The 15109-nt window shown below is 37.6% G+C and overlaps 1 protein-coding gene across 4 annotated transcripts in view; it reads right to left on the bottom strand.

The window, feature by feature from the left end:
* ralgapa2.S (Ral GTPase activating protein, alpha subunit 2 (catalytic) S homeolog) overlaps positions 1 to 15109 on the bottom strand; it is a 175723-nt gene that overhangs the window by 86211 nt on the left and 74403 nt on the right. For all 4 annotated transcript variants that reach the window (XM_041564347.1, XM_041564348.1, XM_041564349.1 and 1 more), the window contains 6 exons: positions 10919 to 11029; positions 10228 to 10296; positions 7952 to 8089; positions 6230 to 6413; positions 5058 to 5826; positions 4137 to 4208 (listed from right to left, as the gene is read on the bottom strand). In XM_041564347.1, the coding sequence (XP_041420281.1) occupies positions 4137 to 4208; positions 5058 to 5826; positions 6230 to 6413; positions 7952 to 8089; positions 10228 to 10296; positions 10919 to 11029 (1343 nt within the window). The remainder of the gene's footprint in view (positions 1 to 4136; positions 4209 to 5057; positions 5827 to 6229; positions 6414 to 7951; positions 8090 to 10227; positions 10297 to 10918; positions 11030 to 15109) is intronic.

The following is a 15109-nucleotide window of genomic DNA, read 5'->3' as shown; positions in this document are numbered from 1 at the left end:
GTTGAGCCACTGGAGCACATTAAAGCTTTGGTCAGTCAGCTGGAAGTTAGAAAATGAAACCAAAGGTCCAATTTAACAAAATGTAAAAATTCTTGCAGAATCTTATGCATAAGAAATGCTGCAGTGTTTCTACACTTTTGTACTGGGGTTAAGTAAAGAAATCTCAAGAAAGCATAGTAATATATTTCCATACATAGAAATACTGAACTGCCTGCTGGTTTGAGCTCCCAAGGTTTGTAATCAAATTACCAGGCAGAAAAAAAAGTAATCTGAAGGAGAAAAAGCATTTATTTTGTGTTGAGAATAAATAGAAATTTTATCTCAGCCTTCGAAAAATTGCCAAAGGTTGGTAGGATTGGTTGTTAGAGGGTTACTGTACTAGTACAACATTGCCTAGCCTTAGTAAATGAGCACAATGACTGCTGGTCTGGATATCTAACATGGCATCTTTAATGGAATAGGGTGTTGGTATATTGTATTTTCTAATAGTCCGTATTCACACACCATAATTGTAAAATGTGTCGGGTATGAAAACAAATTTGAAGACAGGTTATCACTTAAAATATTAAGATTACATTGACAAAGTCACCAGGGGCTGCAAATCCACAATGCAAAAACCATAGTCCAAGTATCATGGCCGCCATCACAAACCTTGGGGCCTTGTACAAGTTATTCTTGCGGTGGGGCCCAATAATTAGATATACAACGGCTGAAAACTTAATGTAGGAGACATGCAAATAATTCAGTAAGTAGATCCCAATATTAACCACTGATGTTATTCTACAACAAACAGTTTGCATAAACGGTTAATAAAATAATGAATGTGCTAATAAGTTAGTCAGTTCATTTGGGGGCAGTTGAATTGTATTCATTGGTGGTCAGTGGAGTTTGCCGCTACTGCTCTTGTTTCTCTGCATTGTCATTGTTTGATATGTAACTTTCTGTGCATGCGGCAGTTATGTGCATTGCATCACTGTATATGTAACGTGTGTGATTTGCGTAATTATTGCAACACGTCCTGCCCCCCCCTTCGGATCTGGATTTCAGCAGGCCCTCCACAACAGCAACCCCCACAATGGTGGTCCTACCAAGCATAATTACATTTTTAGAATACTGAAAAACCTCTTTAGAATAAAATGTATTATCTAACTGATTAGAAAATGTTCATGTTGCTTAAGCCCCAACACAGCAGTTTCCACCTTTTACACTTGCAAACAAAATGTAACCAGCCTTACTAGAATTGAATTTTAAATGGATGCATTATTTCATTTCGTTCGTGCTGTTCGGTAGATTTCCATTTATTAAATGACTTATGAAAGCTTTACTAGTTCATGTTTTCAGCATGACTTCCCATAACAACCTGTTTGTCAGCAAATAATTTCTATTTAATGTCTAAAGGCAACATCTCCTGCTGCTCCCCTTCAACCGCTGGAGCAGCTCCAGAGAAAAGTTGATGTGAATCCTGAAGGCCAACAAAAAAGGCTTAATGAATGTATGGATGACAGAGAAGATAAAGGTGACCAAGGGGAAGCTGTTGACATTCCCCGCAGGATCAAACCCTGAGCAGCCCTTTAGGATAACATGCGTCACCGGTATTTTGTTTGTGGGTAATTTATTTTACAGCAGATTGAATGAAAGGCTGTTTCTATTCATCTTCTTTCCCAGTGTCTAGCTCTATTTATCTGCTTTTTGTGCTCTTACCTTCTCTCTCTCTCTCTCTCTGACCCATTTCTATTTCATTAAACCAAACTAGGAAATAAAATGAAATTAACTTAACGGGGACATAAAGTGGAGCTGCCAATTTGTATCATTTGTTCCATAACAGAGATGACTTTAGCGAGGCCAGTGGGTGCATGCTTGCAGGGAAGTACTGTTTATCCCCAGGCATCTTAATGGAAATGTTTTGCTGTGCTAGGACCTGTATCGATTCATCACTAATGAAATGATCTGTTTTGCAGGAGAATCCTATTCCTACGACTACGAGTATGGTTATTCACTACACTTACTGGCATATCTCCTGGTTTTGTTTCTTACTGTACTCCTACTTACTTGTAGGGTGTGCAGCTTCTCCCTACTTCACACCTAACTATTTTCTTTTTTTTAATAACGAGCATAAAAAAAGCACACTTTTATGACAGTAAATGCAACAATTGAAAGTTAAATGTTAACCACTTAACCCTAAAATGAATACAGCTAGAAAAGCCATATTTCTATACTGAACTTATAGCCTAAAGCTTCAACATCATTATATAAGTAATCTGCGTCGGACTAAAAGGTAGGAGGGTGGTGTTGTGGGACCCCCCAGGGCCTGCCACCCCAATCCACTACCCCCACGGGACCCCTGATCCAGGAGCAAATCCTCCTCTGCCCCCCAGCACGTACCTTTGCGAGCTGACGTTTTTTATTTCAGCTGCGATTGGGTGGGGGTAGGGTCAGGAAGGAAGAAGCTCTTCCAGTTGTGGGGAGTATATCTGGGATGGAGGGGGCCCACTGGATTTTTCCCCAGTGTCCAACCCTGTAAGTAATGATTCAGGCCTTCAAAGTTGTCAGAGGAGCTCTCCATCTTGGATTCTGCTAGGAGTGTCAGTGACTCTGCACATGCTCAGTGTGGTTTGAGCAGCTATTGACAAGCAAACTTGGGGGGTTGTCGCAAACGATCAAGCAGAAAATTAAGTTTGCCTGGCATAGAAGCTGATGCTACAGGCTTATTATTAAAAGGGTGGTTCACATTTAAGTGAGCTTTTAGTATGGTATAGAAAGTGCTAATTCTAACTACTAGCCTTCTTTTTTTCTTCTTCTGACTCTTTCCAGTTTCCAAATGGGGATCACTGTCCCCACCTAAAAAACAAATGTGCTATAAGGCTACAAATGTACTGCTAATACAAATTTGTATTACTCCTCTTTCTATTCAGGTCCTCTCCTATTCAAATTCCAGTATCTCATTCAAATCAATGCATGGTTGCTGGGGTATTTGGTAACTGGAGACCTGCTTAATAAAAAGCGAAATAATTTAAAAACCACAACAAATAAAACATGTCTCAGAATAACATCATACTAAAAGTTAATTTAAATGTGAACAACCCCTTTAAAGTCTGATGCTAATTGCACTTTCTTTAGAACCATCATGTGCTAATACAGTGTACTGTGAGTAGTTCCCTAAGCTCAGGTAAAGGACAACAGCTCAGAGCATGTGCAGTGAACCAGCAGAAAAGAATATGGGGAGCGACTAGGGGCTTCTTTAGTTATACTTCAGGTCTCCCTTAAGGACAAAAATAGAGAAAATAATTATCAATTATTGTGAAAGTTCACATTTTACAATGACACTAAGGCCTAAAAATTACCCTGGTTATTTTTCAAAACGTTTTTTTTATTTTCATCATCCTTACAGTATTTGCATTAGACGTGTTATTTTGACATTTTCTTTCAGCATTCAAATACTCTCCTTCAGCAGAGGGGAGATCTTGCGTTATAGACCATTATACTGTACATAACTGTATTATCACATTTTTGTCAACATGTAAAAATCCTAATTTCAATAAAATAAAATTAAAAACAAATTAAAAATGTTGACCATTCAACAATAAACGTTTTTAAGCACACCTTTTGCATCCATCTCCATTACTTATTTTATCTTTATTATTTGTTCTCTCTGTACGCAATCATTCAAGTTATTAAGGATTCCATTGTAAATTTGACTAGGGATTGTCATCCTCTCTATGTTTTTACCCTGAAGGAGACTTCACCTTACAACTATTTTCATTGACCTATTAACAGCTTTTAGCTATTGGCGTCTATTGCTGGTTTACATTATCCAGTGGGACCAACTTTAGTATAAACGTTATATTTATCTGGCCCCAAGTTATTTTTGATTTGTTTGTGGAAAGAAGCTTTAGTCATTTTAGGATTGGCTAACACAGGTTTTTTCTGATGCAGTACACAATCATTCTGCCAAAGAATGTCATAAATTGAACGTTTTAATTGTTTGGAAAAGTGTAAAATTGAAGATCTGGTATTTATTAATGAATGAAAGAGTTATACCAATCCCAGGGAGGGGGAAAGCTTAGTCAATTTAACCGACTTTAGTATAAGAAAGAATGAAAAGCTTCACACTGTAGGTATATTCGCAAATTACTTACCACCGTCTTGAGTCCAGATTCTTTAGTTCCCTCAAGAGCTTGGCATTTTTCTTTAGCAGGTGAAAATTCTTCCTGAAAAATGTGCATTTAATACATTTCATACTATACACACAAAGAATTACAACACATGGCAGTTAAATAATACAGGGGATGTTGCACTCTGAACCACCCATGCTGGAGTGGTATGACTCCTACTATTTTTCACTACATTGAGGGCTTAGGTCTTACAGAGCTTAAAATGTAAATTCAACTTCAAATTATCTTTTACAATATAATTGACCAATTCTAAGCAACTTTTCAGTTGGCCTGAATTATTCGTTTTGTATGGTTTTTAGAAACAGTAAAGAGAGATTTATTAATATTAGAGGTTGTGATTTTACTGTGATTTTTTAAATTTTTGTTTGATGTGTTTTTTTCCCCTGGATCGAGTATTTTGCGCTGATTTATCAAACGCAAATCTAAAAACTAAAGTTAAGCCACTAAAAACTAAAGTCAATGGAAAGTGTAAAATAATTTTTTAAATTGAACATTTTTATTTTTTCCTGCTACTGTACTGGAATTATTCAGCTGTCAGAGCTGTAATTTACTGTGCTCTATTATTTTCATCTTTTACTCATTTCCAAACCCGTTGCAAGTGTAATTAAGCTTTAGCTACCAAACAGTAAATTGTAGAACAAAATTAAAAACCCAGCAAAAAAAAAAGGAGAGGGAAATGAATGGCAAACGTGTGCCGGCATCAGACTAACATTTATGTTCAAGGTTAACTACCCTTTCAATGTAAGCTGAGCAAAGCCAAATAAAGAGCAGTAGCTTTTTCCTATTCCCAACTAATACGAAGCAGCCTAATACAGAAGTGAAGACCAATGTATGTTTTGTACATATCATATAAAAGTATGGTAGGGAGACGATGTAACAACATACCTTCTCTCCCAGGAATTCATTCCCAAATCGTTTAGTAAAAGCCTACAGAAATAAAATGGGGCTTGAGGTTGCGTTGTGCGTGGCTGTTCCTGATAAGCAACTTTCACACCGGGGTCAGAGTTGCACATTTGTACATGCTGTGCCTCGTGTGCACTCTGTCTGTTAATTGCCTGGATGATCGCCTCCTCTTGCTCTCGATTCATTCCATAAGGAGGTGAGGCAGGTTCATTCAGCTTTGATTCTGGCTGAAGTAGGCACTCTGGACTTATATTTCCGAGCTGTTCCAAGAATGTATCCAACAAATCCTCTCCTTCACCATCAACTACCGCTGTTTTACATACACACGGCTCTACAAGATCCTGAGAAACATTTAGAACTTTTTGCTCCATTTTGAGTATAGTATTGCATTCAAGTGGTCCATACATTATTCCAGCGTCCCAAGAATACTTCCCTGAGATATCCCTGACAATAATTCGGACATCACCAGGAACCCCTGATGGGTCCTGACCAATGGTGTTTTCTGCAGGGATCTGCAAATAAGATATAAGTGTACTATCGTTGAATACAAATAGCTGCAAGTTAGGACTTCTGAAAACGTCATTAGAAAGCTCAGATGCTTCAACATATGGGTTATCTTGATTCTCATTGATTAAGCTGTGTAAAACTGCTGGGCCCCCACTCAGCGGGTAATGTCCCAAGTGATTGACAAGGTGGGTCATGACCATACGTGCAGTTAAAGGTATAAGCTCCAAGTTTCTTCTTTTCTTCTCTGAAATTAGCATGTGGAGAAAGAAAATGAAAAACCGTTTCAAACTAATTGTTGATTGTTTAGTGCACATTTTGTAATTCAAGGACTGCACTCGGACTAAATATGGATGCAGTGTTCAGACATCAGCAACCAGTCTGTCTGTGAGGCTAATGGCAGAAGCAGCATTTACTCTGCTAGCATATTTCTACCAGTGGAAAAGCAAATGTCCCCATCAATGCTAGATGCCACTGATTTTAATGGCAACATGATTTGAGCCATTCAAATCAATTTCAAACCAATGCATGTATGTCATCACGAATGCTGGTTTCCATTAAAATGACAGCCTGCATAGCTCGGCCATGTTTCTCCAAAAACATCTGAAAAATCCCATGTGTAGCATAAACTTGCAGATTATGTCACTTACCTTCTACAACAGTGAGGAGATCACCTAGTTCAAAAGTGGAAAAGAACTGTTGTGGCTCTGAGTTTTTCACATTCCCCAGAGGCAGAAAAGGATCATAGTCCATGGAGGAGAGGTCTGCCAGACTTAAAATGTACTGACTTTGCTGAGTATATGTATTGGATCCACAAACGCAGCAGTGCAGGACCTTAAAAATAAATAAATAAAACAGAATATTTTTTTTTTATTAAAATCTTTTCTTCTTTGCAATTGTTTGGTTGTCATAGATACTGTATAATATCTCATAATATAGCTTAAAGGACTGATGTGATCAAATAACCCATTATAATATCATATGGGTTTTACAGAGGTTTCATTTTCTGTCGCATTTCAGGTTCTGCTTCACATATTTAGTTAAAAGCTTCAGTACTTCTGTTTATTCTGTCTGTTAAATCCCCTACAGGCAGCTGCAAGCAGCAATGTACCGTAGTAAGTTTGCATGCATTTCAGAAAAAGAACAATTGATACTGCTTTGTCTTGCGGGACAGTGGCTCTTACATAAAATATTTCTATTATACCACTGAATATCAACACAGGACCTTCTGTTCAGAATATTATATTTGATCTTCTGTACACTTTTTTGTCATAATGAAAGAATTTAATTCTACTAATTTTTTACTAATTAATGGTTTTAAAGCAAACTTTACTGCTGCATTGACGTGGGAGTCAGAATCAGCAGTGCACAGATAAACCGACAGAGTTTTAAATTATATTTATAAACAGCATTAAACCACTGAACAGTTTTAATCAATGTATAGTAAAAAAATTGCTTACAATGACATTTTTGATTCATGCAAAAAACTATTTTTGGGCAGAGGTCCCCTTGCACCGAATCCTTTATTTTGGATTTGGCAGAACCCCCAAATCTTTTGCGTAAGATTCGGCCGAATATGAAACTGAATCCAAATCTGCATATTGCATATGCAAATTAGGGGTGGCAAGGGGAAAACATTTTTAATTTAGGCTTAGGGATTAGGATTTTTAATTTAGGATTTGGTTCGGCTGGGCAGAAGGATTTGGCCGAATCTGAATCCTGCTGAAAAAGGCAGAATCCTGCTCGATTTCAGAACTGAATCCTGGATTCGGTGCATCCCTAGTCCCCTTTATATTTCTTGATGCAAACATAAAAAGTGAAAATAACATTTTAAAAAGTAAAGTATATAATTTTCATATCTGAAAAAGAATGAACACTGGCATTTGTGCAGTGGCATTTAATTGTTTGCTTCAATGGTCTGAAAACTTGTACCAATACTCGTAATAAGGGTGAGTCTGAGGAGCAACACTAAAACTAGGCTTGAGGCATGTGACCTAAAAGTAGATACAAAATAATTAGCTGCTTGAGCTATTTTGTAAATAGCCTCCTCAACTGCAGCTCATAAGCTCACTTGTGTATATTATGGGTATGGGAGGCAGGCAGAAGACATTTACAAATAAGCGCAAAGTATATTTGGAAACAACTGCCTTACAACTAGTAATTTGCTAGCAGTCAGTAAGTACCCTGTAGAGTTTCAGGCACACAGAATCAACATTAAATAATGTCATAGTGCTGTGGTAGAGGTTGCCCATGTGATACTAGCTTTATGATATGAGATGATTGGGGGCTGGTGAGTTTTAGCAAATGGTAAAGACCATGCCACCAAACCAACGGTAGATTTCAAAATATAGGGGGTCGTACTGAATTCTTACCCTGTATATGTAGTCAAGGAGAGATGCTTTGGGTGAATGAAATTCATCAATTGCAAAGGTAGATATTGGTTCTAACAAGATGTCAAGAGGCAGAGCCATGCACCAATCCAAAAGGCATAGCAGGAGTGACACAATGAGCTGTAAAACATATACTACTTGTGAAAATAAGGTGAAAAACTTGGTTGCAAAGCAGACAATGGCAAAAACGATGACAGTTTTGGAACAGAATGTAAAGAACAGGTCCATGTCAACTAATCAAGATGGGAAGGAGCAAAGGTTTATGTTGGGTTACCACTAAATAAAGCACTCTTCATATTTTGCTAAGCCCTGTTGAGTGTTCTCTCTCACATTTTTTTTTTTTTAAATGTGACCAGATTTAACATACTCCAAAATACAAAAGAATGCATTGCAAAAGTTTTTTCATCAGGACTCTACAAGTGTGTATATATATATATATATATATATATATATATATATATATATATATATATATATATATATATATATATATATATATATATATATATATATATATATATATATATATATACATATACACACTTGCATGCACATTCCTCCTTGGGTCTAGTGCCCTTTCTTCAGATGTACTGCAGGAAAACAAGTTTTATGGCTATAAAAGCTTTGTAATGCTTTATTGTGCTGTGAAATGTAAGTACATCCACTTTCTGTACCTCAAAGAACGAGCAGCAAATTTCAGTGTAGCCTCAAGTGGGAATACAAAAATGGATTTTTCTTAAACACAGGCTTTTGCGATTATTGTGGATATCAACTAAATGGCACACATAAGAAATACCAGAGCTATGGTCTAAACTTGTTCTGCAAAAAGAAAAAAAACCTTTGTCTTTTGTTGGCCTCAGTACACGTAAGAGGTTTACAAAAATACTTGCTGGGGCTCAAGAACAGATGCTGCAAATCGGAATAAGTTTTCACTTGCTTGGCTGAAATGAGCAAACATTAAATGGCAATTGTATCTGTTTTGTATAGTGATCCCAGATAAAAAGATGACTAATTGTCACACTGGGCTAGCATGATATAACAGGTAGCAAAATAATCGTATATGGATCTTATAAGGGGCATATTCCTGTGTTCAGCATGAACTACTAAACTTGGCAAATGTTGGGCGTGAGATCCTTGTGGGAGTTTCAATAAACCTCCTTCAATCTCCTTGAACGCAGTGCCGTCTACTTTTTTGGTTTTGGTGTGATAAAAGCGGCGGGGGCGCTGCGGACTGAGCACCCAACAAGGAGGAAACGGAACAGCCAATGGGAGGGTAAGCTTTGAGCGGTCTATTTGGTGTGAGAGATATGTTGTAAATACACTCTCTGCTTTATTATACATGCATGTTATAAATAAACCAACCTCCTTGGTTCTTCAGATCAGTTGCTGGAAGCTTTTGCTTATCTGATTTTCAGAACTTAAAAGGGCTGTTCAACTTTAAGTTAACTTTTATTATGTTATAGAATGGCCTATTCTTTAGCAACTTTTCAATTGGTCTTCATTTTTTATATAATTTCAGAATTATTTGCCTTCATTTGCATCATTTTGTGAGGCTACAATTTTATTGGTAGAGCTACTTTTATTACTTATGTTTTTATTCAGGTATTCTCCTATACATCTTTCAGTTTCTTATTCACATCATTGCCTAGTTTCTAGGGTAAACTGGACCCTAGCAACCAGATAACTGCTGTAATTCATACTGGAGAGTTGATGAAAAAAAAACTAAATAAAATAAAAAAAATAAAAAAGCTAAATAGATTAAAAAACACAAATAAATAAAAAATGAAGACAAATTGCAAATTGTCTCAAAATATCACTAAATTCTATTAAGGTTCAGGGCACACGCTCAGATTCGGGGATATTTGTTGCCCAGCAACAAATCTCCTCTTCTTCAGGTAGAATGTAAATCGCCGGCGGGATGGCACTTGGAGTGCTTCGTTTTCGGAAGTCGCACAAAGTTTCCTGGTGAGGCAATTTCGGAAAACTAAGTGCTTTGAGTGCCACCCCGTCGGCGATTTACATTCTAACCGGCGGGAGGCAGTTCGGGGAGATTAGTCGCCCCCGAGGAAGAGGAGATTTGTCGCCGGGCGATTAATCTCCCCGAATCTGAGTTTGTGCCCTGACCCTAAAAGTTAATCTGAAGGTGAACTATCCCTTTAACTCTTTAAATATGTACAGACAACAAACACATAAAAGTGAAGCCAGTTTATACAATTAAAGGGGATCTAAAAACAAAAAGTTAGGTGATCGAAAGTTACCTTTTTATCCATCTCCACAGAGGAATTTTCAGCACTTGGTAAAAGGAATGAAATCGTAGCTACAAGAATCTAGACAAAATATTTAGAAAGTTTATACTGAATTGATCGTAAGACTGTATTCACTGCCAAGATAAATATGATCATTTTAAAAAGTCACTTGCACGTCACTGCTGTTACCAAAAAGTCAGGATTATTGTTAGTAACCGCATTACACTAAAGCAATAAAGACTAATAAATCAACTACATCAGTAGCTTTTTTTGGTTTTACAGGGTATGTGAAAAATAACTCTTGCATTGGATACACAAAGATGAATTATGTACACTGAATAAAAAAATAAAAAAAGTTATACAGGTACAACTTTTATTGCCTGAAAAACATGTTCTTGCTTGCGGAATAACATTTGCAACATGTGGCCTTTATAATTATGTTTTATGCATATTTATGCTTTTAAACACAAGACTAGGTTATTTTCAATTATCTGGAATCTTGTTATGAATGAAAGGGGGGTCCCTTACCAAAGTGGGGGGGGGCGATCACTGTACCAAGTAGTTAAATGAAAGGGTTTCATGAGGAAACTGAGGCTCAATGTTAGACATCATAATCAGAGGGTGAGGGGTTCCTAATAAAATTGCCAGTAAAAGGGGCTCAAGGAGAAATTCCTCATCCCACAATGAAAAGTATAAAACATACTTCGGTAATTTTCCTGGACAAAGGTAAATCCGTATTCTGGAGTTCACGCCAGTATGAAACCAACAGCTGAAGGACATCGCATGCCATCTGAGCCACTGTTTTGTTGGGAAACTAAACAAAATTAAATTATTAAAAAAATAAATACATTTCAATTTCTTTCTAAAGACAGTCACAAACACTGCATGTATTTCTGGGTATCTGACCCACTAAAAATGTACTAATGCATAATAGATGCTCACGGGTTGAAAATCCCAGAATTTACAGATGTCTGATTTTGAGGGTGTTTTGATATATACAGTAGGGCTGCACCGAATCCACTATTTTGGATTCGGCCAAAACCCTAGAATCCTTTGCGAAAGATTTGGCTGAATACCAAACCAAATTCTAATTTGCATATGCAAATTAGGGGTGGGAAGGGGAAAACATTTTTTACTTCCTTGTTATGTGACAAAAAGTCCCGCAATTTCCCTCCCCGCCGCTAATATGTACATGCAAATTACGATTAGGATTCGTTCGGCCGAATCCTGCTGAAAAAGGCTGAATCCTGGATTCGGTGCATCCCGAATATACAGCTTATATATGATCTTATAATCGGCTGTTCTATGGTTTTAACATGAAACAAATAAGGACTAAATATCAATGAGCTGCCAACAAACCAGGGATTTGCTCGTTTCACTCTGGTTGCAACCTTCATTAAGTAGATTCTACACAGAACTGTCCTTGGTGCTGAAAAGTAAAAGAGTTGGAGGAACCAGGGAACAGCAGGGGTGAGTGCACAAGGCTTAAGAGCCACACATCACATTTATCTGCTGTTTTTACTTGAATAATTCCACCAGTAATATTAAACAAAGACAAAACAATTAAGAGTAGGACAATCACTGCAGCTACGGCATATGGTGTAGATGTTCATCTTGCATGCACTACATCTATGGCGAAATGTGTCAAGTTCTGGCATTTATAGTCCCCTAGAATCATGTTGAGTTTAGGACTAGATATGGCACATAATTATCATCTATAGCCTTGTCTAAACTCTATGGGATTGATTGTTGTGCACTGCCTTGACATATCTATACTTAATGCCAAGAAAATGCATCCGTTATCAGCTTAAATGGCTTCTTACCAGCCTACTATATTAATAACTTGCCCCATGAGAGCAATGAATAAAGTGGAAACATGCTCTTGTCTACCAAATCTGTTTGATTAAATGTACGTATATATTGACGGCACTGGATATGTGTCTCACTGGTTAAACCCTGGGGCAGTAGCAAGTAGGGCAATTACCAGGATGTCACCACCCAGACAATTTCCAGGTCAGCGAGCAGGTGGGAAAATGGTGGGAAGAGCTCCTCCATAGATTTGTACTGAAATCTCCTGGGCTACTAATGCACCACAATGGTCCAGGATACAAGTCAATAGAGGGTCAATTACCAACAGGTGGCAAAATCAATCTATGTGTCATTGAATTTCAATTGTGCAATAGAAAATGGGAAAATGACTGCAGTTACTTCTTTAAAGGGATACTGTCATGGGAAAAAAATTTTTTTTCAAAATGAATCAGTTAATAGTGCTGCTCCAGCAGAATTCTGCACTGAAATCCATTTCTCAAAAGAGCAAACAGATTTATTTTGAAATCTGACATGGGGCTAGACATATTGTCAATTACCCAGCTGCCCCAAGCCATGTGACTTGTGCTCTGATAAACTTCAATCACTCTTTACTGCTGTACTGCAAGTTAGAGTGATATCACCCACCTCCCTCCCCCCCCCAGCAGCCAAACAAAAGAACAATGGGAAGGTAACCAGATAACAGCTCCCTAACACAAGATAACAGCTGCCTGGTAGATCTAAGAACAGCACTCAATAGTAAAAAAACTCACTGAGACACATTCAGTTACATTGAGAAGGAAAAACAGCAGCCTGCCAGAAAGCATTTCTCTCCTAAGTGCAGGCACAAGTCACATGGCCAGGGGCAGCTGGGAAATTGACAAAATGTCTAGCCCCATGTCAGATTTCAAAATTGAATATAAAAAAATCTGTTCTGCTCTTTTGAGAAATGGATTTCAATGCAGAATTCTGCTGGAGCAGCACTATTAACGGATTCATTTTGAAAAAAAATTTTTCCCCCATGACAGTATCCCTTTAAGCACCCGAGAATGAACTGTCCAGAGAGTTTTAGTGAGTAATTAAATAACTGAGATTTGCTAAAAAATAAATTTCATTTGTAAATATAATTAGTGTTGAAAACAGGGTTTGTTTTTTTCTTTCTGCTCTTTGGGTATGACCCTTGAAAAAAGTTATAGGAGTCAGTCCTCCTCCGGGTCTCTTAATCAGCTGGCCGGCAACATAGTTGAAGAAGAAGAAAAGCTAACAAGGCAAATAATTGGCCACAGGTTTGCCACAATAGTGCAGGCTAGAACTCTATATTTATTCTGTAGAATGATTTATCATACCTGAATAAACAATTCTAAAAGCACTCTCTGTTTGTTTAGGACAGAAGCTGCCATATTTGCTTGATGTGATATCACTTCCTACCAGAGTCTCTCTCCCTGCTCTCTCTCATAGCTCTGGGCTCTGATTACAGCAGGGAGTGGGGGAGGGAAGGGGAGAGAGGAGCAAACTGAGCATGCTCACGCCCGGGGCAAGGAGGTGTACGCTGAAGGCAGGAAGTCTGATACAGAAGCCCATGTGTACATAATAGAAGGAAAGAAATGCTGTGTTCCTTTTGACAGAGAACACAGAGAAGCATTACTTTGAGGGTTTACTGGTGTATTTGTATAGACCTTTCTGATAAAGCTTACTTCATTTTAACCTTTCCTTCTCCTTTAAGGAGTCAGAGCCAGGAGTGGAAAGAAAATAAACAGCCAGAGAGACACTACTTTCAATAGGAATTTCACTTACAAATAACTTTAAAACCATATATTGAAAGTTCTTTAGAATTACATTTTCTTTCATCATGCAATATGAAAGAGGTCCCCTTTAAAATGCAGCAATATACACTAACATGAATGTCCGTAACCTTAGATTGATTGTTGGTCATTTTCTTTAATAAGAAATAATAGAACATATTCAAAGAATCCTACATGAGTGGGAACATTCTACCCACGCACTTCTTATCAAGCACCAAAAGAAGGTGTATGCGTGGCTCTATGCTGCTGAAGGAAGTTGTGTGTGTTTTAGAACATTTTTAGAATTCAATTGGCTGTGCATTGTTCTGTGCTTAGTAGTGCTTTATGGATGATGAATTCAGATAATAAATATAGCTATCAATATAAATGTAAACATAATCCATTCTTGCACTTAACAAGCAAAATGAAGGATGGTCTTAGGGAATGCTAAGACAGACAACGTACCTAGCTTGTAAGTTGAGTCAAGCTATTATTTATTATAAATAATTTAGAGTTGGCTTTTCCTTGGATAAACAGATCCCAAGCTCAGCCCTTAACTCAGCTACTGACAGAAGAAAGATTTAAAGGTAAAAAAAAACAGAGAGCGCCTTTTTAGACTTGAAGAGCTTTACTTTTATATGAAGTAGCGTAGGTTGTTCTTCATAGTGAGGACAGTGATTGTCGAATGCCCTGCTGGGGGATGTTGTGATGGCAGATTCAATTAATGCCTTCAACGGTACTGTCATACAGGGAGATTTGGTTGTGTAAATCTGCACTATCACAGACGACAAATCTCCCCAAAATGCTTTGCCACTGGCAACAAAGTAAATGACCGATGGTAAAAAGATACATGGCACTTTGTTTTCCCCAAGTCACTCAAAGTGGAAACACCTGCAGTAACGTGTATTTTAACGCAGGAGACAAATCCCACCATGTGCCAGTACCCTAAGAGTGGCTTGGATGATTTCTTGGACAAGCATAAGATCCAAGACTATTGTGATCTCAAGATATACAGTCTAAAATTTGTTAGTATATAGAGTAAATTAGGGCACCAGTTTTAACAGATAATGCAAAGAATGAATGGTCAGAAATACATCTCCTAATGTTCCATATTATTTAAAGACCATGTGCGGAACAAGTCCACAACATAAAATAAAGGTTTTACTTTTACATATAGGAGAAACGCATACTGCAAATTGTAATGCAGACGGTTTGTCACCAGCTACCGGTACATATAAATTCACAGTAGGTTGAGCCTATTTGAGGGTTATTTACTAAACTCCGAATGCACCAAAAATGTATGATTT

Source organism: Xenopus laevis, chromosome 5S (genome assembly GCF_017654675.1).
Source record: "Xenopus laevis strain J_2021 chromosome 5S, Xenopus_laevis_v10.1, whole genome shotgun sequence".
NCBI classification, from domain to species: Eukaryota; Metazoa; Chordata; class Amphibia; order Anura; family Pipidae; genus Xenopus; species Xenopus laevis.
Note: the sequence above shows the minus strand (reverse complement) of the source record. Positions and strands in the feature narration are given on the sequence as shown.